Genomic DNA, 22300 nt, shown 5'->3' on the forward strand with positions numbered 1-22300 from the left:
ACGTGGCACTCTAATTTGCAAAAATTAGTCTCCATCTACCAGCATGATCAGTTTGGATAGTTCTTTTAATATTAATTGTAGCACCTGTTGCTTCACAAACATTCCCAGTGGGGTGTGAAATCGACTACATTCCAAGGCATTGAAATATTTTTATCATGCCATTACAAAGAACAGGTCTATATTTCACACAATGTTTAAACCCAGAAAAAAGCTAAACCTGTTTACCTCACTAACTCTGTCACCCCCCCGCCCCTTCCCAGTGCTGAAGGACAAGGGCTACACCACTCTCCAGGACGAGGCCCTCAAAGTCTTCAACTCGCTGCAGCACCTGGAGGGCGTGGCCGACCCCGTGCCCATAATCCAGGGCATCCTGCAGACGGGGCAGGACCTGCGGCCCCTGCGCGACGAGCTCTACTGCCAGCTGGTCAAGCAGACGACGCGGGCGCCACAGCTGGGCAGCCCGGGCAACCTGCGCACCTGGCAGATCCTGGCCTGCATGAGCTGCACCTTTACCCCGTCCCGCAGCATCCTCAAGTACCTCAAGTTCCACCTTAAGAGGTGAGGGTGGGCGTGGCTTAGAAGTTGGGGGCAGGGTTTCGCCCAAGTGTTCGAAAGGGAGTATATGCACAAAAGCATCCATAAAAAACATTTCTCTTTATTTGATTCCAAATTTTGAAATTGGTTTGTTGGATTGTGGTGCAGTTACCACTGTGTTATCCTCAATACCACACCATTTCAAGAGTGAGTAACACCAGGGTAGGTTTTTTTGAATATCTGTGATTAATGTATTGCTTCCTGGGAGTGATAATTACTTCAGAATGTGAGAATCAACTCTCTTCTGTAATTGCATTTTAGATGTGTAGGCAACCGCTAGGTCTTCTAGGTCACCGCAGATGTACAAGTTTATTTAGAGAGAGAGAAATTTTCTGTCAGGACTTTGACTCACAACTGTTTACAGAGTTGTCTTATCTTGCAAATGGAGTATGGCCCTTATCAACATCTTGATCATAAATTTTGTATGTGCACACATGAGAATAACATTTAAACACATTCCCACTATAAAGAAGAATAATTACCATCACAATAATATTGTGATGGTAATATAAGATGGTGTATATGTGGCTATATGTGTGTTGACATAATTTTAGAGCTGCAATGGAATAATATTATGCATTTTCAGTGGGAAAATTGATCAAGTCTTCTGTGTCTCCAGCAAAGTGTAGCTCAACCCTATTTCTGGAGACCTAATGTTTTTCATTCAACTGAGCGCTTGATTGATTTGTTTTGTTTGAGCAGATAATTAATTACTGGTTTAGTATTGACATCGCTTGACAGTTATGTACATGTAACCCTTATAACAAAATATGTGCTGTTGGAGGTTTGTATGAACAAAGATAAACAAAGTTTTTAAACTTATTTGAGCTCATTTTGCCTTTTAAAGCAATTAATTCTACAGATTTATATTCAATTATATCAAGATTAATTAGTTGTTGAATCAATTTATCATTATAGGGCATAGAAAATTTAATTAAATGAACAAGTAATTAATCTGAGGTCCAATACCCATCTGTATTACTAATTAGTTTCAAAAGCACAAATGAACAAACTAAGTTTGAGAAACACCTTACTCTCATATTTTCATTATTTATTATCAGTATATTTAATGTTATAATGTTTGTTGTCAAGTTCAGGTCAGCATTCAGTTATTCAGATAGGTCTGATCCACACTGCACTTGTGGCATTTGTAGATTCAAAGCTTGCTGTATATTCACCTGCTCTCAATGTTTCTGTTGCCACCCAATGGACCTTAATCCAACAAAAGTCTTTGAAAGGAAAAAGAAGCTTTCATATCCTAGTGAAATATGACAGCTAAATGTGCTGAAAGCTGTATTGTTCTTCATCGTCTTCAGCTACTGTGAACCTTATAGCATTTGATGGATTTGGAGGTGTCTTTTTTGTTGTGCTGTTTCTTTGAGGCCCAACCTACAGTCAGACAACAGGAGTCAATGTTGATTTAAGGATGATTTGTATCACAGAATATGGTCATCACTGAACCATATGCTCCTTCTGACCATAGAACACCCTTCTACTCCATGGTAGACCTTTTAGTCATTATTATCTACCTTAACTTGTCATAGCACAACTAAAAAGCTCCAGCTCACAGCGTATTTGTGGGGTGACTGATGTTTCCGGTCCTTCTTCCTCAGGACCCGGGAGCTCTTCCCCAGCACAGAGATGGAGAAGTACGCCGCCTTCGCCCACGAGTCCCTGAAGAAGACCAAGACACGGGAGTTCGTTCCGTCCCAGGAGGAGATCCGCGCCATCATCGGCCGGCAGGAGATGACCACCACGGTGCACTGCCACGGCGGCGGCTCCTGCAAGATCACCATCAACTCCCACACCACCGCGGGAGAGGTGAGCGCCAGGCATGACATGTGGCTCGCCGTAAAGACACGATTAATCACCGCCGCGAGCTCGCGCTTCGGCAATTAGGCCATTTGTCATTGCGCTTTCTGTTTTTTTTTACGCTTCTCGGGGACCCAGCCTTCTGTCTCTCTTTGCCTTTAGAGAGAGGGGATGTCATTCCCCTTTCCGGCGTGACTTGTTATTCAAAAGGTCACATGTCAAACCTGTTTCCCCCTACCCACGCGTCTTATAAAACAGAATGTGACACTCTAGGCTTAGAGCTGTTTCTTCCATTCATTTCCTGCTGCTCAGCTGAGGGTGTGTCTTGTCCACCCACCCCGTCCCCTGTTGGGGGGGGGGGGGGGGGGGGGTGGAGGATCGCAGGAGCCTCTTCCAACCCGAATGGAGCACACAGTCCTCTTAATGGAAATATCGGATTCCCTGCAGATCGCAGCGTGTATGACAGATGGACGGGGGGAGACATCACTGAATCAGATGTGTGCATAATGCCGTAATTGTCTGGCCCGTCCACTTCCACTCAGAGAAATCGAGGTTCCTTTTCACATTAGCAGGGGGAAGCTGCATCATTGCTGTTGTTCCCCAGATTAATGGAAGCGTTGATCTCATTTAAGTTTCTCCCGCCTGGCGCGGTGCCCCTCTTCTGAAGACTCTGAAGAATGATAAGAGCCCTCGCTCATTGTAAAACAGTAGAGCGAGAGGTCATGGCTATATTCTACTTTGATGAATGTAGAGGGTGCTTGACATTTTTTATGCATGTACATTCATTTTTTGTACATTCATGTGTGGATTTTAAAGAAATTCTAGATAGAAGAGATAAAGTGACTCTGTATCTCTTTGTGTTGTTTGAATCTGTACTGCCCAGGGGTGGAATTTTTATGAAATGGATAATCTGTGTGGTGCTTCTTACCTTGGGTATAACACATTCTGACCCGCTGATCTTGTAACTGTCTGGATGTCTCATATTTTCGCTGCCTGTGAGAAGCAGTAAGCATCTGGCTCCGCCCTTGCAGGTGGTGGAGAAGCTGATCCGGGGGTTAGCCATGGAGGACAGCCGTAACATGTTCGCCCTGTTCGAGCACAACGACAGCGTCGACAAAGCCATCGAGAGCCGGACTGTGGTGGCCGACGTCCTGGCCAAGTTTGAGAAGTGAGTGTGGCTGAATCCTGTCCGCAACCTGTTCACCTGACCCCATTCACCCATCCATTGGTGATCCGCCCCTCAACAACTGGATGATTCCATGTTTTATAACTCCTTTTCAGAATGGCAAAATATGAATTGGGGAAATGTAGGAATAAATGCACTGCGCTCCACTTAAAATACTCACTGACAGTGGTCTAGTTTACTTATAAAGATCCACATCTCCAGGCTAAGCTACAGTAAGCTCATGTGAGCGACTATTTGTATGAATCTGCTGTTTATAACAACTATTGGTATGTGCCAATGGGATTCTTATAATACCGCTTTAGAAATAATAAAAATGCATAGAATAAGGACTAAGACTCAGGTGGTTACACGTCAGAGAGATATTTTTCTCAGCTTTTCACATAGACACAGTTTTTTTCATTCATGTTGAATATCGGTGTGTGTCATTCAGACAAGCATTCCAAAATCCCATCCTTATCTTTCTACAATGGCAAAGCTGAGGCAACAATCAGATTTTCTCTTAGCTTTAGTAGACAGGCCACTCCACTTCATCATGCCATTGTGTGTTTGTAAGTGTAAGTGTGTTTGTGCTCTTCACCACCTGCTTATTTACTTATTTTGTAGGCTCTCAGCTAGCCAAGAGGAGCACAATACAGGATGGAAATTCTATTTCAAACTCTACTGCTTCCTGGACACTGACAATGTGCCTAAGGACAGCGTGGAATTTGCCTTTATGTTTGAGCAGGTAAGAGCCAAAGGTGAACCCAGAATGCTCTGTTTTCTGCCCAGAAATATAGAAGTCAAGAATTGGCTTAAAAACATCACTATATGAACCCACGGTGTCCAGGCATAACCACAGATGGTAGGTTCGGAACAGATGTTCTAGAATCACCTGGACTGCTCTGCAGATATGGACTTACAGATTTGATTCTGACCCAGTCCTTCCTAATGTGGTCACACGGCTCTAACATCTGCTCATTGCTCCTAATGGACAGGATCATTCTAGTCATGCAATATTAGTGATCCCTCATCAGCCTGCTTCCACTTCGGCACCAGAAAAACATCTCACTTCCTTCAGTTGTTTGATATCCACGCAGTGAGACGCAACAGTAGTGGCTGAGCGCTGCTTGTGTCACATTTTAAAAATAAAGGTTCTAACAAGAGTCCTTACGGATCTGCAGGGCTGACGCTGTGATGCAATTGCATTTGCACTCTGCTGAATCCAGCAACACTTCTCAATAAGTGCCGTTTCACACTTTGCTGGTGTTGATTAGGGGAATTTGTTTCCATAGACTTTTTTCCCCCGTTTTTATTATAGTACTGTGTATTTCTGTAATTAAGGAGTATGAGGATCCTGCTCTATTCCCCTGTTTGTGTGAAAGTTGGCACTGATTGGCAGTTTACTACCAGATACCTACTTTCCCATTTGTCTGTAAAACAAGGACAAAGTGTCATGTAGGAGTGGTGAATATTTGAGGGGATTCAGGTTTAGTCAGTTTGGAATGCTGTGTGGTCATCATCGGAACCAGGTCCAGTGAAATATTTTTAGCTACAACCTGAAAATAACACTTGCTAATGAACGACCCTTCCAATTCCCCCCCAATCCCACCACAGGCCCACGAGGCAGTGATCCGTGGCCAGTACCCCGCCCCCGAAGAGACTCTCCAATTCCTGAGCGCCCTGCGCCTCCAGTACCTGCTGGGAGACTACAGCCCCCAGGCAGCCGTGCCCGAGATGGGCCAGGTGTTCCCCATGGGGCGGCTGCGGGCCCGCATCAGCCAGTCGGCCCGGACGTTTTCGCCCACGGGGCCCGAGCGGGGGGACCGGAAGCGCTCCAGCTTCCTGGAGGGCACCCTGCGCCGAAGCTTCCGCAGCGGCTCGGTCAGCCGGCAGCGGCTGGAGGAGGAGAACATGCTGGAGGCCTGGATGCGAGAGGAGATCGCCGCCGTCCGCGCCAGCCTGCTGGATAAGTGGAAGAGGCTGCAGTCCATGACCCAGGAGCAGGCCATGGTCAAGTACATGGCCCTGGTGAAGGAGTGGCCCGGGTACGGCTCCACCCTCTTCAACGTGGAGGTGAGTGTCCCCAGGCCTGTCCTCAGTTCTCATCCCTCCTTCTCTACCTCTTGTCCTTCCCATCACTGCATCTGTCTTCCTGCCTCTGTGTCTCACATCTCCTCTTTTTCGGTGAGTCTCTCTCCTTTTCACCACCTCCTGCACCATCACCATCTCCTTGTTCACCACCACCTCCTTGTTCTCTCTTTATGCCTCTCTTACTCTCTCTGTCCATGTACTCTTCTCTCTTGATGTACAGCATCTCTTTGCCTTGTTTCTCCTTTGTGGTTCCACCTGAATCTGTTCAACAATATTTCAGCAGGCAGCTTTTGTCTTGGCTTTTGTTCATTTTGAAATAAAGCAAAGTACAACACCATAGACAGAGCATTCAATCAATACTGGAACACTGTAGTATTTTGCAGAGTGAAAAATAAGCAAAAGCCTGGCAAAGGAAGGCTGGCTGTAGGTATCTTTCCTGTTGGGCGACTAATGTGTATGGTCCTCTTCTTTGCAGTGTAAGGATGGCACCTTCCCCCAGGAGCTCTGGTTAGGGGTTAGTGCAGAGGCCATCTCTCTGTATAAGCGCGGGGAGCCCCGCCCCCTCGAGGTCTTCCCCTACGAGCACATTCTGTCCTTCGGGGCACCACTGCCCAATGCTTACAAGATCGCAGTGGAGGGCCGGGAGCTGCTCTTCGACACCAGCTTGGTAGGTGCCCCTCCCAGTCCTGAGACGACGCATAGCACTCTTCAAGCTTTGCAGCAACATTAAGCTGAGGATGTAAGGTGTCAGCCTTACATTTTACACTCACATGCAAGATTTTTTGAGTTTTCAGGTGTACACCATATTCATGTGAGAAAACCATGTGTGCATGAATTTTTGTAACCCTACAGTCATTTGGTAGGTTTGTCACGTGAAATGAATCAGAAAGCAATTCACTGTTAATACATCACAATGAGCAGTTAATGAATCATACAAAGATGAACTTACTGTAGGCATTTTTCTTTAGCAAAAGCTATGAAGGATAGGAAATAGGAAATTCTTTGTAACTGTAGGTATTTGTGAATAAGCTATTGACTTAGACCTGGAAGCACAGGTAATTTGACTATATATCCAAACACGACCTTCAGTGATTAATCAGTGCTGCCATAACGCTCCACCTTCTAATGACAACCTTTGGCAAATGCATGATAACCAGGGAAGCTGAAGATGTTTGAATTTGTTGTTTGTCAAAGGAAATGACTACATGTTCTCCTGCTGTGTCCATAGGTGGTGGACATTGCCAAGCTCATGAAAGCCTACATCAGCATGATCGTCAAGAAGCGCTACAGCACCTCCCACTCCGTCAGCAGCCACGGCAGCCAGTGCAGCAGCCGCTGAAAGGGCCGCCTTTGACCTTTGACCTCTGACCTCCGTGGAGCAGAACCGCACCCACGCTGCAGCCTCGCCTGAGATCTCCTCCCCCCCCAGCCAGCCTGCCTCAGGTCCTCTCCGGACAGCCAATCAGAGACCTACTTCTTCTGACGTCCGCAGCCGACTCGCAAAAAACAAAAGAGAAAGACAAGAATGCTTTTTAATGAGCTCTCCCCGGCTTTTGAGCGCTGCTCGAAAGCAACGTGGGGAAACATGTTGGGAAAGACGAGGGTGACAGTTAACCTTTAGTATTTCATGCCTTTACGATCGTATTAGAAGCACAGTGGGGGGGAGGGCGGATTGTAACTGCCAAGTGTTCTTGTGGCTCACTCGTGCTTATGTTAAGGAAGTTGCGTTCCTAAGATTGATGAAGCCTTTAATCAGAGCAGTTTCCTCCTCTCCTGAAAGCTCAGGGGTGCCACACTCCGAAGAGGCCATTATCTCGGCCACGATGCGCACTACACATTTCGACAGCAGCCGATCCGATTTCAAGTCATGACACAAGCAACAGATACAGAAACGACCGAATAACAAAACAATGTTTGTTACATTCAAGAAGCTTTACTTAAGCGTGTGAGGGACACGAACAGACCACTGCTCGTGAGAGAACCGCTCCAAACGTGCCTTATTTTGATAAAGCCCAAACGTTGACAGCAAGCACTTCTGTCTTAGTAGCGTGAAAAGAGAAACTTTTTTCCAAAATTCAAAGCAAGCAACATTCTGAGCTGTCTGTTTCATTCCCTCAGCAAAGTGCTCCTCGGTTTTCTCTCACTAGCTAAGATGTAACGTCCTCACAACGTAGCTGTTACTTTGCAGCGGCTCCTTAGCTGTGCCCCGGTTTGCATCATTTCGCTGGAAGTCCGCAGGCGGCCTTCCACCCAGAGGTTGCCGAAATTGTGCCTTTTTTTGTATAAAATGTACACATGTACTCGCTCATCCTGTTTGATTTCAAATATGGTAATGTGCAATGTTTTATATTATCAAATGGCTGTACATTTTTTAGACAGAAATTCTAGCCTTCCCTTTTTTTCAGGACTGTTGATGCAAGGCAATATTTGACTTTGGCGACATACTGTTTTTATTCTCTACACAATTTCAAACACTTACTGAAGAAATAACATCAGCAATATATTGTAAATGATGATGGTGGTTCTTTTTATAATTTGTATTAGCTGTGTTAGACATTAAAACATGTCACTAGTAAGCCATTAAAGATGTATTTATCTGAGTGGTGTGTTTGTGTTATTGCCTGTTGGAAATACAATGCAAATACATAAGTGGATGACGGGAAGCTGTTGAGAATGTTGTAAAGGGTGTTTTTCTCCTCCACTCGCAACAGGATCTCAAGAGGACCGGAATGAAGAGGTCTAATCAGACATGTGTTTTCACACTCCTACCAGAACAGGACATTAAGTGGGCTGTGCTGATGAAATTGTCTTGGGATAGAAATATAAGAGAAACACTAACTTAGCAAAACTCTGACACATTTCCTGCACTGAGAGCCTGAAATAAATTCCCAGGGTATTGTTTCCAGAGGAATTTAAGTTAAATCCAGAAGTCTGTTAAAGCAGCCAAATGATGAAAATTTTTAAGAAACAAAATCCCCCAAGAACGACATTACTGTAGTTAGATAATACCATCCTGTGGTAAATACCTATAAATACCTATAATTCAATTTTTTTTAAAAAGTGAAAATACTTATCCTTAAAAATAAGTAAAAGGCAAAAAACAAGTCCAGCTCTTCTCTACTGCTTTGCACAACATGCATTCTTCTATTATTGGTCCTGATATGGCACTTAGGGAGTTTAGACCAATCAGAGGAAGCTCATCGTTTGTGAATAGAAACCTCATGCACCACTTTATGTCCTATAGAGTGAGCTCTTTCTTCTTTGATTGGCAAATTAGCACCTAGCACCACCCTATGATATGTCTTATTTACTTTAGTAATGAAGCGGGATCACTAGATTTGGGTGATTGATTCATGCCAGCAAAAGCCATTTGGAATTGTGGCACATAATTGCCATGGTTTTGCTTTGACATTTTAAATGTTAGTACTGTTATTTTCTATGCATAAGTTCATTTATTGAGACAGCAAAGTCTAGACTCATGAGAAACCTTGTGAGGAATTAAATTTTGAATTAAACATATTCAGTGACAGAGGACTATGTTGCAGTGATCTTGGTGGATTAGCAGTGCCATTTAGCAGTAAACTGTAGAAAATTAAACAAGCCATCTCAGTTTGATTAAAACAGAAATAATTGTCACCATCCCCTCCCCCATATATCTGCATTTTAATATCATTTGTTTTGAAAGGAAAACATCTCTCAGGAAGGAAAAAATCTCTTGCTTTCTGCTTTTCTTCCTGCAGGTTATAAACAGTGATTGCATTTCCTTGACCACAATTTGACCTGAGCAAAAAAAAAAAAAAATGGCCCCAGCATCCACTACAGCAGAACCGAGGTCAAATGCAGTGACTGAAGGATCTTAAAACATTTAAAAATGTGCAGTAAACTTGCAAAATCCAACAGAGCCTATGATTCAACGTGAAGCTTTGACTGTGAACGTCTCATCTGCCATTCATGTTCATATTTGTGTGAGATAGAGGAGCAGTAGCAGTCATTCTGGATCTTTTTCTTTTTTCTTTTCAAATCAAAATTGCAGTCATGATGCAGCCGGCAAGATTTCTTTTCTCAGATGAAATATATCTGACAGTTAAATTACTGAGGGGAAGCTTTCTCACCAGTTCACTCTGCATGACTGCCGAGCCCTCTCATTTTAAGCCCTCCGCGCTTCCCGAAATACTCTCTCTGGGCCTTTTCCCTCACTCACGCCAATATGGTCAAACTGTCCTGTCCATTATTGATAGGACCTCCGAATGAATCAATCAAACGCAAGGTCTCTAAAAGAGACGCAAGTTAATGTCCACGTGAAAAATACCGCAAACAGTCGTATTTTACTTTTATGGGGTGGGCGCCATTTTCAGCGAAAGGGCTTGAAAGCTCATTGTGCTGTCAGTCTGGTTCAGATCGGCCAGTCGGGCGAACTGTATTTTATGCACAGGTGTTTCTTCGAAGTGGTCCTCTCGAGAAATAAATCATTTGTGCTCCTTTTTTTCCATGAGATTCTTGAAGCACATTCAACTCCTTGGCGATTGCCTGCCTCTAAGTGTTATAAAAAGATAGACAGAAGGAGCGTGTTGTTTTGCTCTTTATTTTATCAAGTGGGAATATACAGACAACAGAGTCCTTCCCCCATTCCTCATGGACAGCCACGTGTTTATAGACAGCAAATGTAGATCTGGTTTGGAGTGAAACCAAACTCAAAACCAGCCCGAAATCTCACACCTGCCTTGCTTATTGATTTTTCTAAAGGTCAGGGGGATGGGAGAGGGTCGGAAAGGCTTCCCCCATCTCAACGGGGGCTTGCCATTTGGCTGTCAGTGTTGTAGTGCTGAGAGACTTGATATTTTGAATGTGTTTATGAGAGGATGGGGGTTTTAGGGGTCACGGTGGTCTTGAAGGGCCAAAAGGTGTATATCTTTTCATTCCTCAGATTTCTTTAACAAAATGATTTTTTTACAATAATATTGTGTAAATGTATGTTCTTGATATACTCGGGGGGGCAATAAAATACAGAGAAGTAACTTGTATCCTTGCAATGTTTTCTTCAATACAACTAATATGAAATAGTGCCTTATACAGAGAAATTGACAACAGCTGTTTGGTCTGAGTTTAATTGCTCACCTTGCTCTGGAGAGGCAACTATACAACCAGATGGACTGTGGCCCAAAAGTCATGTACTCTTCAGTGAAGCTTTCGCTCAGTTGCTGGCAGGGTCAAAGAGAAACAAAAGGAAAACGGCTTCAATTCCACACTCATCAATCTCATTGAGAGAGACACGTGCGGAAGTCCTCATGTTTCAACATAGATTCAGAGCCCCGTCGAAGATACCATCAAACGATGTCCATTTGAAGTATGTTGACTTAGAAAACCCAATTTCTCATTGCTTTATCTCATTACTTTCTGAGGGAATGGATCTATTCCATTTCATCCATACTTAATTACTGAAATTAAGAAACCTTTATCTGGGAACAGAAGCCCAGAAACCTTACCCATTTTGTGTTTGTAGTTCCAGATGAGACATTTAATCTAAATTAACACTACAATGACACTGCGCAACTTGCACATGGATTAACACCTTTTAAATTCTCATCAGTGAAATACAATTTGTAATTAGCGTATATCAGTGTGGGCGTCTGGTCGGATACACTTCTGTTAGAGAAAGGTGATGGGGGAGAATTGAATTATCATCTCCATGGTAGTATAATGTTACAAAGAGCTTGAGAGAATTCTTTAGCACCACACCTGAAAAAAATGGGAAGGGAGAAATGAATGTAAGATAAAAGACTATTTTCAGAGGATATTGAAAGAGAACTATATACCTAATAATTAATATATTAGTACTTGACTGCAAGCAGTAAACATGCAAGAAACATCCAGTTTAAGAATGAGAAATAATTCAACATTATTGAATGAGAAATAATTCAACATTATTTTTAACATGTGTGGAGGTGTTCATTTGCATTGAGATGGGGTTTAACCATCAGTATTGACAGTCAAAGAAATTGTGGTCATTTCCTGACCATAGTGGTACTGTGTATTATCAACCAAAGTGGAAATCTTGTTACCTGTTTACATTGCTCTTGCTATGTGGTCATTAAAAAAGTCATACTTCTTAATAAATACTGTAGTAATATATTTGTTAAATGCATGCTCACAGCAAGTAACTAAGCCCCTTAAAATAAAGTATGACACAGGAGAGAGAAATGATGTGTCAAAACTACTTGATATTGTTATTTTTAAATTGTAGGGGTGCTAAAGTCAGGAATTTGCATAGCCGGGGACATATGGAGTAATGCACAGGTAGGAGCTGAGGGGCTGTTTTGGTGCTTTGTCAATGACATCGATCAACAAATTTAACCATGCATTACCTTTTTCTGTTATCACAAAATATAAACGTATGTAAATGTAAATTTCAGTGACCTCCAGTCTCTCGAAAATATGAGATTAAAAAACAGTCTACCAAAACATGTTCAATTCCAACAACAGCTTCAAAAACTCACATTTTAGGCAATAGTAATTTCTGGCATAGCTTGTCATTTTATTTATTTAATTTTTTTTTTAACAAATTCATTTCTGACATTTCCTGGGTGCTTCCACAGCAAAAAGACTTGTAGTAGACTGAATTGGCGTATGATGCAGTTTGTCACACTCTCTTCCCGGCTTTGAGATACCCGATGCTGTATGTGGTGGAATACTTCCAGGCTCTTTCAAACAGTGACGTCCTGCGGTCTGTGTGTTGCAGTGCCTTACGCTCTCTGAAGCACCAAGGGAATTACAGAGGAGGGTATCACACATCATTGACAGAATGGAGCTCTGCTCTATCGATGATAGTAACACTTCCTTGCCTTCTCTACCAGTCAAAGCAACCCTTTTAGGAAATGGAAACCCACTGCTCCTCATTTATCACAATGTTAATGACATTCAGTGTGTGTTTGTTGGTCAACAAAAAGTCTTACATTCAACAGCAATATAAAAAGTGCTTCAGTAAAAAAAAAAACATTCACTTCTGAACCCATTCACCCATCATCATGTCCAGACACCACCCGAAATGCTACATAACCGCCAGGCCTCTCTGACACCAGAGATTCCAGCGCTCCTCGGCCTGGCATCTGGGCCCACCCCCCCTTTCCCACCCCGCCCTTTCCCACCCTGTCCTCCATGCCCTCTGTCACCCAGCAGGGGCTGATGGGAGTCCATCACAGTAGACGCGGGCTATACGGAGGTGACCCGGATGACCACCTCCCCTGAGGCACTGTGCTCTCCGGGGTCTCGGCGGGTGGCCAGCTGGGCGCAGAGGCACAGGAGGGAGCAGCCCTCGTGGCAGCGCGAGGGCCGGGGGCTGAGCTGGGTGGGGTGCAGGGGCCCGCTGGGCCGAAGGCTGGCCAGAGGCAGCCAGAGAGTCCGGCCGGTCGACGTGTCCCCGCTGCTGGCGCTCTCCTCCACGTCGGCGGCCTTGTCGTAGTTCTGCACGTCCCAGTGTAGGTTGACCGCCCGCCAGCGCTTGAACACCTTGTGCACCGCCGCCCCCTCATGGCAGATCAGACCTGCGGTACATCATGGGGTTTCAGTTCCAGACCCTCTCAAAGTATAAAGACAGTGACTCACAGTGACTAAATCATGGGCAACCATGATCCTGGACAGCTGTGTATAACTTGTATCTTCCATCATTTTAACTATTCATTATATAAGCTAAGCAATCAAGGTGGCTAACATGACCATGAACCCAAGAGGTCCCCTGACATTTAAGGGGACATTTTGATAAAAGCACAAAGCAGCTTGTACTTAACTTTAAATCACTTTTTTAGGACGTATGAAAAAGAAGCACTTGTCTACAGTTACAATACAACTATATTTCACTTATCAGATGAAGTAACCATTACTGTCTATGTGGGTAAGAACAAAAAACATTATCAAAGAAGACATGTACCTGAAATGTTACACAAAAAGATAATGGCACTAGACTGGTAGCAGTCAGCTTGAAATAGAGGAGGGTAAAAACTGGCCTGCTAATTACCCAGAAGCTGTTTTGGATTGTTTTACGTGACTACTAAGTGTGCCAATTTAAATAGGGATCACCCACCTGCAGCTGAAACCTTTTCATTTAATTACTTCTATGTGCAGTGGGATAACCTCCGCAACCTTCACATGAACATTTGGCTTATAATAAAAAGGAATAATTTGAGATCAGTTTCTAATCTTTTGTAATTTAAATGATTTAGTGTGACACAATTTCTTTGTTCTAATCCAAATTATATTAAGAAAAGTATGCAAGGGTAAAGTTATTGTATTGGATGCAATAAAGTAGCAACTTAGCTACAGAATGGGTGATCCCTATTCAAACTGACATATTTGAGAGCAAGCTGAGGATAATTAGTCATTTAAAGATGTGAGTTTTTATATCCAAATTTCATGCTCACAAACCACCACTCTAATTAACATCTGGTGTCTCACCGATGCACACCAGGTCCATGAAGCCGTACATGCCATAGCAGATTTGAAAGAGGGTGTCCCTGCGCTGCCATACTGCGTCCGGGCTGAAGGCTGACCATAGCAGCCAGCTCACACTGGCCACCAAGAAGAGGGAGCCCAAGAAGACAGCAATGATCTGCACCTTCTCCACCAGTGTGATGGTGATGGCCTGCCACTGGAAGAGAAAGAGGGGACAGCCCTGGTAAGATAGGCTGCACTCAGATGAGCTCAACCACCGTGGACTGCACTGAGACAACACCAAGATAAGTTCCACCCACCCTAGAGTACACTGCAATGATACTGAGATAAGTTCCACCGAGACAGTGGTAGCATCTCTGTTTAAAATTAACTTAGAAGTAGCACTGAGGTAACACTGGAATGAAACTGAGATACCCTAAGGTAAAAATAAGAACATACTGAAACAATGTGGAGATTAGACATGGAGTTACACTAAGCCAACAAGTACTTCAGCTACACCGAAATGACGCTTTGAGCAGCCCCATTCAAGAGTCATTACGAGACAACACTCTGATATAGTAATAGTCTATTTAGAACCAATTCATACATATCTAACCACATGAAGACTGAACAAGAACTGACAAGTATCAGCCCCACAAACACTGACCAGCGCTGATACAACATAGAAACCATGCTAATTCCCACACGACTACACTGGAAGCATGAGATCAGATTATTCACATCAGTCCTCAGTAAGAGGTTAGACTGAGATAAGAATATTTAATAAGAGTTACACCATGACAATACTGTGATCAGTCTAATTCACCTGCGTACCACTTTACACCCTCACCGAGAATCACTGAGCTCCAGCTAGCAGCTGACTTCCGACCTTTTTAGCTCTCTTCTCCATTTGCCTAACACATTCTCCCCACCCCTCCCCGTCCGAACACCCACAAACACCTGCGAAGAGAAGAATATCCACTGGGCCTCTATCCTTTTTCTGCCACACGAAAATAAGCAGTGGGAGACAAATATCACAAATTGGACAGGGTTTGGCTCTGTACCAGACAGGACCATACGAAATAAGCGGTTTGCTTTTCAGTAAACAATCTAACACTCCTGCAGCATTCACATAACAGCGTGACACTAGAAACAGTGTGCTTGTTTCTGTACACTCTGTGCAAACTATGCTTTCATTTTATTGAAGTTGTGCTCTTGTAACATTCACGATGTGAACCATTTCATACAGTATGACTCATACTGAAGCTGTTATGTGACTGTAAGGCTAATTAGATGAAGCAAACTGTGTGCTACAATTAAATTTACCCTCTGATTAGGGTTGGTTCATTATCCCAGCCCTGAAGACAATGCATTCTTCTTTGAAGACAAGATCAGATTAAAGGTAAATAAGCTAAATGACAAAATAACGGCTGTGTAATTTCACAGATATATGTGACAACTGCACATTTTGATCACATTGACTAATTAGCCTTGCATTAGCTGAAAGCAACTGAAGCAGCAGGCTTAGCTGCCAAGACCAAGGCTTTGACGTGCCAGCTGAAAGAGGTACCCTTTATGTGCATACCCTTTACATCAGAGGTGCCAGAATTAGGCCTTGAAGGACTGCCCACCTGCCTATTAACATTTTTATGCAATTTTGTGGTCTTTGTGCTAAAAGCATTGAGCTCATACAGAACAGAACTCAAACAAGTCAAAAGTAACAACTGAGTCATGATGCTATGTGGTTGTTAATTATGACCCAAAATAAAAAACATTTCCAGAAGTAAGTTTACAGTTTCTTTACAATCTACCAATAAAAGATTTTTTTAAACAAGGGGCATAGACTTCAATCATCATAGGTTCAATCATGTTATGTTTTTGTTTTCTCATCAGCATTATTTCTTGGGGTAATATCGTTTCAGGATAATTGTGTATTGTAAGCTCCATTTTATGAAATGTGTGCACAGTAAATGTCTATAATGTTCTACTCTCCTTCCCTCATCAGGATGACTGTTTGAAGATAACCAGGGAGGAGGTTCTCTGGGGGATCAGTCTACCATGGTGTGTTAATGACTTCTTTATGGCGTGAGAGCTTGCTCTGTTGGAAGGCTCCTCACATATAGCAATTTATGACTGTGTGAAAAGCAAGCAGAAGCCTGGCTTTTTGTTGTTCTAATCACACCAAAGTCTCCCTGATAATGTGCTTGGATTCATTATGTTGTCCAGTTAGTTGGCTCATTGTGCCCATAGGTTTCTGCCTATCACTGACCTTCTGTGTCACCATCACTACATAAATTTACCTGCCTTCTTTCTTCAGTGAGTCTGATATATCAGACATATTATATGGCACACGTTATTGAGTGCCAAGCAGTGGTTTTCTGATGATCATCAAGTCCTTCACTGATGAGGAAAGCAATTTGCCAGTTCATTTGGAAAGTGGTGGTAATGTACCACAGCAGGAGGCTGTAGGGGGGGGGTGAGTGGGGGTGTGGTGTTACCTGCCACGGCCTCTTCATCTTGATGGCGATGACATGGAAGCGGTAGCAGCAGAGCTCGCAGGTCCAGGAGCCCCTCTCGCTGATCCATTTCAGGAGGCACTGCTGGTGGGTGTAGCGCACTGAGCCGTCACAGCGGCAGGGGTTCAGCAGGTCACCCTGGGGGGCAAGACAGCTATTCAGAGCACTCTCGTGATCCAGCTCACCTGGGATTGGCCAAAGACTCAAACTGGAAGATGGTCTGAAAGGTGTTTCCTTCCATCCAGACTCATCAAGCTGCAGCTGCGTCAAGGTGTCATGAGGGATGTTGAAATACTCCACTGTGATTCTTAACTACTGTTCTACAACATACAGTATATGCTTCACATGTTCTGTTTTCACTTACATTCAAAGCCAGGAGGCTGATGCAACGGATAGACATATCTGAGTTTGTGTGTAGGTCTCTCTAGCTTGAATGGAAATGCCAATGAGAAAACGATGGAGGAGGAGAACAACGATAGCATTGACTGTCTTGAAGTGCTCCTTCTCTTCAAGCATTGACCATTGGACCACTCTCTGCTTCTTTTGCAAAATGTTTCTGGTTTGGATTCTTGTTTGGCAAATTGATCTCACCAGTCTACTGTATAACACAAGTAGGATATGAGGCAATTAGTCAACGCTCCAACATTCATGACTTTCATAAGAATGAGAAAAGGATGTGCTGCAAGTACCTGACTAAAAACAGACTTCATCAGACTGGGCAAGGACCTGTGAGATAACCATACTGACATTCACAGGCTTGGGGAAATGCATTAAAAATGATCTGTGTAAGATTAGGCAAGAACCTGTGTAAAAACCAAACCAAAAATCTTTTGGGGATTACACATGGGCAATAGTGTGACATGGATTAAAGAACTTGAATTGTAACCAGAAAGGTGTATTATTAATTATTATTAATTGTATTATTATTATTATTATTATTGAAGAAAAGGTAGATTACCAACCTGAATCACTTCAGAAAATATCCAGTTTATCATCTAAACATATAATGTGTAAGCGTAAGGGTGTTAGCTAAAGGAAATGAATGATATTATAACAATACTATTGGGTAACAGCCACTCTGGGCTGAGAACACAGCTCCCTAACAAAGGCGGTAGGCCTTTAATCCAGACCGCTAGAGGCTATAAAGAGGAGCTTGCAGGGAAAGCCAAGGATCCAATTTTTGTTTAGTATGGCTGACCTGTCAACCGGAGCCAATGCTAATGAGATAGAAAGCCAGAGCTCAAACCGAAGGATACGCGCGTTTAACACTGACCTCGAGAAATACATTACTCCTGCACTTAACACACTGGTGTTCCTGCTCTATCGGAAAATATATGTGTGCTTCCTGGTACTGCTCCCTTCAGGCAGAAATGATTTAGTATGTTAACGATAAAAAATGAAAGAATCTCTAACAATCCATCCTAATTCCATATCTGTTTGTGTTTTTTTCATTTATGAGGGAAGTGTCATTGACAACAGTTAATGATCTATCTTTTCATGAGATCCGCTATAAGCGGCTTGTTATTACCATATTAAACACAGTGGTCAATGGCCTCATTTTTCATCGTGTCATATTGCTCTCGTGGGTTTCGAGATTCTCAGTACTCCACACCATCTCTCTGTTAATGAACATGGGTGGATAATGTGAGGTGCATCATAGATATAGAATTTCCAGATCGGTCTCATCCATTATAAGAAATTGACAAGCCTGAACCGAGCCACCATATTGGACTGAACTGAATATGAATCTTACATCAAACATGTTAGTGTGTCAATAGTAGTATTTTTGTAGCCTGTATTTAAAATCTGCTGTAGTTTTACAGACACAGTCTGAATTTCTAATTGTGGGACAAATGGCAAAACAACGCTATTATTGTACAGTTAGGACAGAGTTTTCACTTTGTGCAACGGATGCATATCATTGGGGAGTCCTGAACGGCCAAGATAGTGTACAGGGGACCAGCCCTTCCTCAGCGAGTGTTTGTATTAAATTTTTATTGCATGTGTAAATAGAGCTTGCAGTTAGTTGTTATATCCAAAGGCCAGGCACAGCCTGGGCCGTTTTACTATGCAAGGCCTGCTGATCATGTTGGGCTTTCATAATTGTGTTTCTTCCAACTTTACTACCTGGCCACCAAAAAAAAAAAAAATCAGTTGTGAGAAAACTAGTGACTCAGGGAACACAACCCAAGTAAAAATGTCAAAATGAACAAAAAGCTTGGAAACTGCTCATTTTCTCAGAAGGCACACCCACCCTGAGCAATGTCTGCAGCTTAGAATTCAACTAACTACCCACCTACTCAGCTGGACATTTACTGAAGCAACTCGGGTTAAGTGCCATGATTAAAAAAAGTCCCCAGCCACTGTGCCACACTGCGCTGTGCCTCTGGGGTTCTGCACCACTTCGCCCTTTTGTTGCAGTGAAACTTTTCTGGCTTTGAGCCTGTGCTGGCAGGCCTCCCGCATGACATAATGTCACAGAGTACAGGAAGTGTATCAGATTCCATTGAGGCATCAGCAAATGCCTTGGAACGGAGAGAGGCGCAGAGAGGTGCAGCTTTAGCAAACATGCATTAGTAGCAGGAAGCGGAAGAGCGCCGCTGGAATTGATGGAGCGGCGAGCTCACTAATGACCGAGCATCCATTACGGTCTCCAGACCACTCGGAGACGGCGAGTGCATTCTGTCATCGGTGGCATCCCCTCTCCCTCCTCTAGACGGCTCTTCCACTGCCGACGCAAGCCTCTTCCCTGCAGTTACCAACATTTTGTTGACATCTGCGTCCTCTCGGACGAGCGCGCATCCTATCTGCACCCCCCCACCCCGCCCCCCTTCCATCTGCATGCTAAGCTGCAGCTCCACATAGCAAAGCCAGCCTTTGCTGACATGGTGTGAATATATTGCCTGTTTTTAGAAACCGAGACAGAAGACAGTGTGACAATATGGAATATCTCTGGAGGAGGCGAAGGTATAGAATTATCTTTAAGCATTGCAAGACATCTGGTGTGTGTGTGTGTGTGTGTAGAGGGATGGGGCAAGGGATTAGGGGGTTTAAGTCGTGGTGTTTAACATTTTTATGAGCCTTGATTCAAAGAAAAAAAGACCTAGAGGAACTTTCACATTGTATACAGTATGACAACGAGTTAGCTATAACCTATATCTTGCTATTTTGCCCATTCTGTGGACGTCATCCCCAGTTACTACCACACAACACATTGACAATTATGGGCCTTGGTTAAGAAGGCCTTCACAACTTAAAGCTTCATGTACCACAGGTCATAACAAGATCTTAATATTGCATGCATACAAGTGCTGAGTGTGGGGAAGCGGGTTGCTGTTTACTAATATTTGACCGAAACTATGACTGGAAGCAATTTAACGCTTTTCATTTCACCAATTCCAAAGTTATCTTGTTGTGATGAAAATGGTCAAATGGTGGTGGACTAATCACCAGCTTTGTGCAATTTTGGCATTCTGTGCTCTTAACAGTATTGCTGGATGCGTTTGTACGTGTGCGTGTGCGCGCGTGCATCAGTCCATTAACACTGCATTTACGTTTATTCATTTGACAGCGATTTATTCTGTGCTAATCATCTTATATTGGCATTCTGCTGTAATTATGTAAATAGTCAAGAAACAAGACTGGAATAAGATAACTAATTATTATGCATAATATAGGTGCCCAGTAATGTCAGGGAAAGAGACAGCTCGTCAAGTTGAACTACCTGAACTGAGGTTACTATTTGTTGATGAATGACTACTTGGACTGGCAGCTGTGCAGCTGGAAAAAAAAGTAACTTTAGCTAGACTAGTTTACAATCAGTCTATTATGTGCTAGTTGTGTTTTGAACTGTATTCACATTATCTAGCTAGATTTATTTAGCCAAATTAATTAACCTCCATGATTCAATGCGTCTGCTGTTTGGCAACGAATTTACTTTGGCTCTGCTGTGTACTGTAAGCTAGCTAACGTTAGCTAATACGTTACAGTGCGATTTAAGTTTTGGGACTTATATCTAATGCTAAAATTAGAGAATAGCTAACGGTTGCTAGCTAAATTGGGGATTTTGCCATGATTCCGTCTCATAATCTCAAAGCTGCGAGCTAATTTATGCTGTAGGAGTTATGATAAAGGAGTTAACTGTAGCTAATTTGCTAGGTAGCTTTAGCTAACATTGTACAAATTAGTAAACTAGTCTAGCTAACTAGTTTTGCATAGGTAGGAATTTGCTTTAATTCTCAACGCAAATATCAGTGTAAAAATACAAACACTTCCAGATCCACTCACACAAAACAATGCAGTCATTAATATGCTTTGTAAACAAATATTAGCGACAAGAAAGTTCTCAAACTTGGAAAGGTTAACAAGTTTTCTAACTAGCACACAGGTAAAGCCCATTCGCTGCAGTCTAACTGGTCTGCTAGATGGATAGTTACAGTGCGCTGTCTACGGTGCTGAAGCTCAAGCACAGGGTGAGCTGTGCCCTTCTTCGGTGCAAGGTGAAATGCGTGAAGAGGACAAGGCAGGTTGCCACAAATTTAGGATTGGAAAACAGCACGCTACCTGCTCGGCTCCTTGGAAGCAAATCCGACAGCTTGGAGTGGGGCTGCAGTTCTCGCTGCTGCAGTCCGAGTGTAACGTCTCTGTCTTCCCGGGACTGTCTCCGTCCTTCTCCGGACTCGGCGAACAGTACGTTTCGCCATTTGAATCGGCACTGTATCCGCTGTGTCCCTCTATGGGATTTACATTCAAACAGTCGCCACCTGAAACTCCCCCATCCCGTTGGATGCCCCCGGTGTGATGATGATGTCCTTCCAAATCGTTTGGTTTGTGGTCTGCGTTGGTGTGAATTACTGTAGCGCCTCCCCGTGGCTCGCCCTCTGTACCCCTGCAAACCGGACCCGCCTCTCCTTCTACGTTCATTTTATAAACGAAAAGAACAAAAATAAAATAAATAAAAATGCACAGGATAAACGCTCTACGAGAAAAACCTCGACATATTATGAAATATCAGTCGACGACGGTGAAACCCAAATCGTGCGATGCGCCCAAGTGCAACAAATGACGTTAAAGCAGTTTGGCAAAGTTGGACGAAAACCGACTCTCCCATGTGTCGCCGGTCTTGTGATTTAACGGCTGCTCTCTTGGCAGGTTCATATCCAAACAGACCGCGAGCAATGGAGGGCTTGCAGGAAAACCGACACCGTTTGGAACGCGAGTCTCCTCACCTGGGTCGCGTTACCAAGGAAACAGAATTTAATAAACGCAAGATAAACTTTCCAGGCACAAGCACACGAGTCTGTCACACATGAAAATGCGCCGAGCCCCGTCTGCACGGCTGCCACAAGCGAGCCCGCTAAACGATAAGGGAATGACAGCAGATTGAGCCGGTTTGATCTCATACTGGGCTTGCCATAGGTAAATTCTGCAGAAGCCATCCATGCGTGCTGTGGAAGAAAATGAATGTGATAATGCGCGGTTACCGAGACGCTCCTTCTCCTCGCTTTTCGCTTCCTGATGGTTTCAGTGGTCCAACGACTGACCCAGTGACACCGTACAGCAGGTCGGTGAGTATGACACTGCGCGCTCGTGTTGTCCACAAACGTTTTAAAAGCATCTCGCTGTAAAGTATTTTAACCCTTTTGTTCTCAACCCGTGATGCTCATTTAAAAAGACATAATTAAAATTATCTATTTAATTC

At 43.5% G+C, this 22300-nt stretch overlaps 2 protein-coding genes across 2 annotated transcripts in view; one reads left to right on the top strand and one right to left on the bottom strand.

Moving 5' to 3' along the window:
- Positions 1 to 8051, top strand: part of myo10 (myosin X) — a 116293-nt gene extending 108242 nt beyond the window's left edge. Inside the window, 7 exon segments of the mRNA XM_036518817.1 lie at positions 261 to 558; positions 2208 to 2415; positions 3438 to 3574; positions 4196 to 4316; positions 5186 to 5644; positions 6138 to 6329; positions 6891 to 8051. Of these exon segments, the coding sequence (XP_036374710.1) occupies positions 261 to 558; positions 2208 to 2415; positions 3438 to 3574; positions 4196 to 4316; positions 5186 to 5644; positions 6138 to 6329; positions 6891 to 7001 (1526 nt within the window). The 3' untranslated portion in view covers positions 7002 to 8051.
- A 4817-nt stretch (positions 8052 to 12868) lies between these two features.
- On the bottom strand, positions 12869 to 21530 carry march11 (membrane-associated ring finger (C3HC4) 11). Its single transcript, XM_036519130.1, has 4 exons — positions 21163 to 21530; positions 16582 to 16737; positions 14108 to 14300; positions 12869 to 13200 (listed from the first exon to the last, which is right to left on the bottom strand). Exons 1-4 carry the CDS (start codon positions 21520 to 21522, stop codon positions 12869 to 12871), a joined length of 1041 nt encoding a protein of 346 aa, XP_036375023.1. The 5' UTR covers positions 21523 to 21530.
- Positions 21531 to 22300: the final 770 nt, after the last annotated feature.

Source organism: Megalops cyprinoides, chromosome 24 (assembly GCF_013368585.1).
Source record: "Megalops cyprinoides isolate fMegCyp1 chromosome 24, fMegCyp1.pri, whole genome shotgun sequence".
NCBI classification, from domain to species: Eukaryota; Metazoa; Chordata; class Actinopteri; order Elopiformes; family Megalopidae; genus Megalops; species Megalops cyprinoides.

Excerpts from the sequence above, each read along its gene's own strand:
- march11 (XM_036519130.1), bottom strand. The coding sequence starts at position 21,522 with ATGAACGTAGAAGGAGAGGCGGGTCCGGTTTGCAGGGGTACAGAGGGC. Across the intron at positions 14,301-16,581 it reads AGATGAAGAGGCCGTGGCAG|TGGCAGGCCATCACCATCAC; the intron begins GTAACACCACAC and ends TTTCTCTTCCAG. Across the intron at positions 13,201-14,107 it reads CATGGACCTGGTGTGCATCG|GTCTGATCTGCCATGAGGGG; the intron begins GTGAGACACCAG and ends GATGTACCGCAG.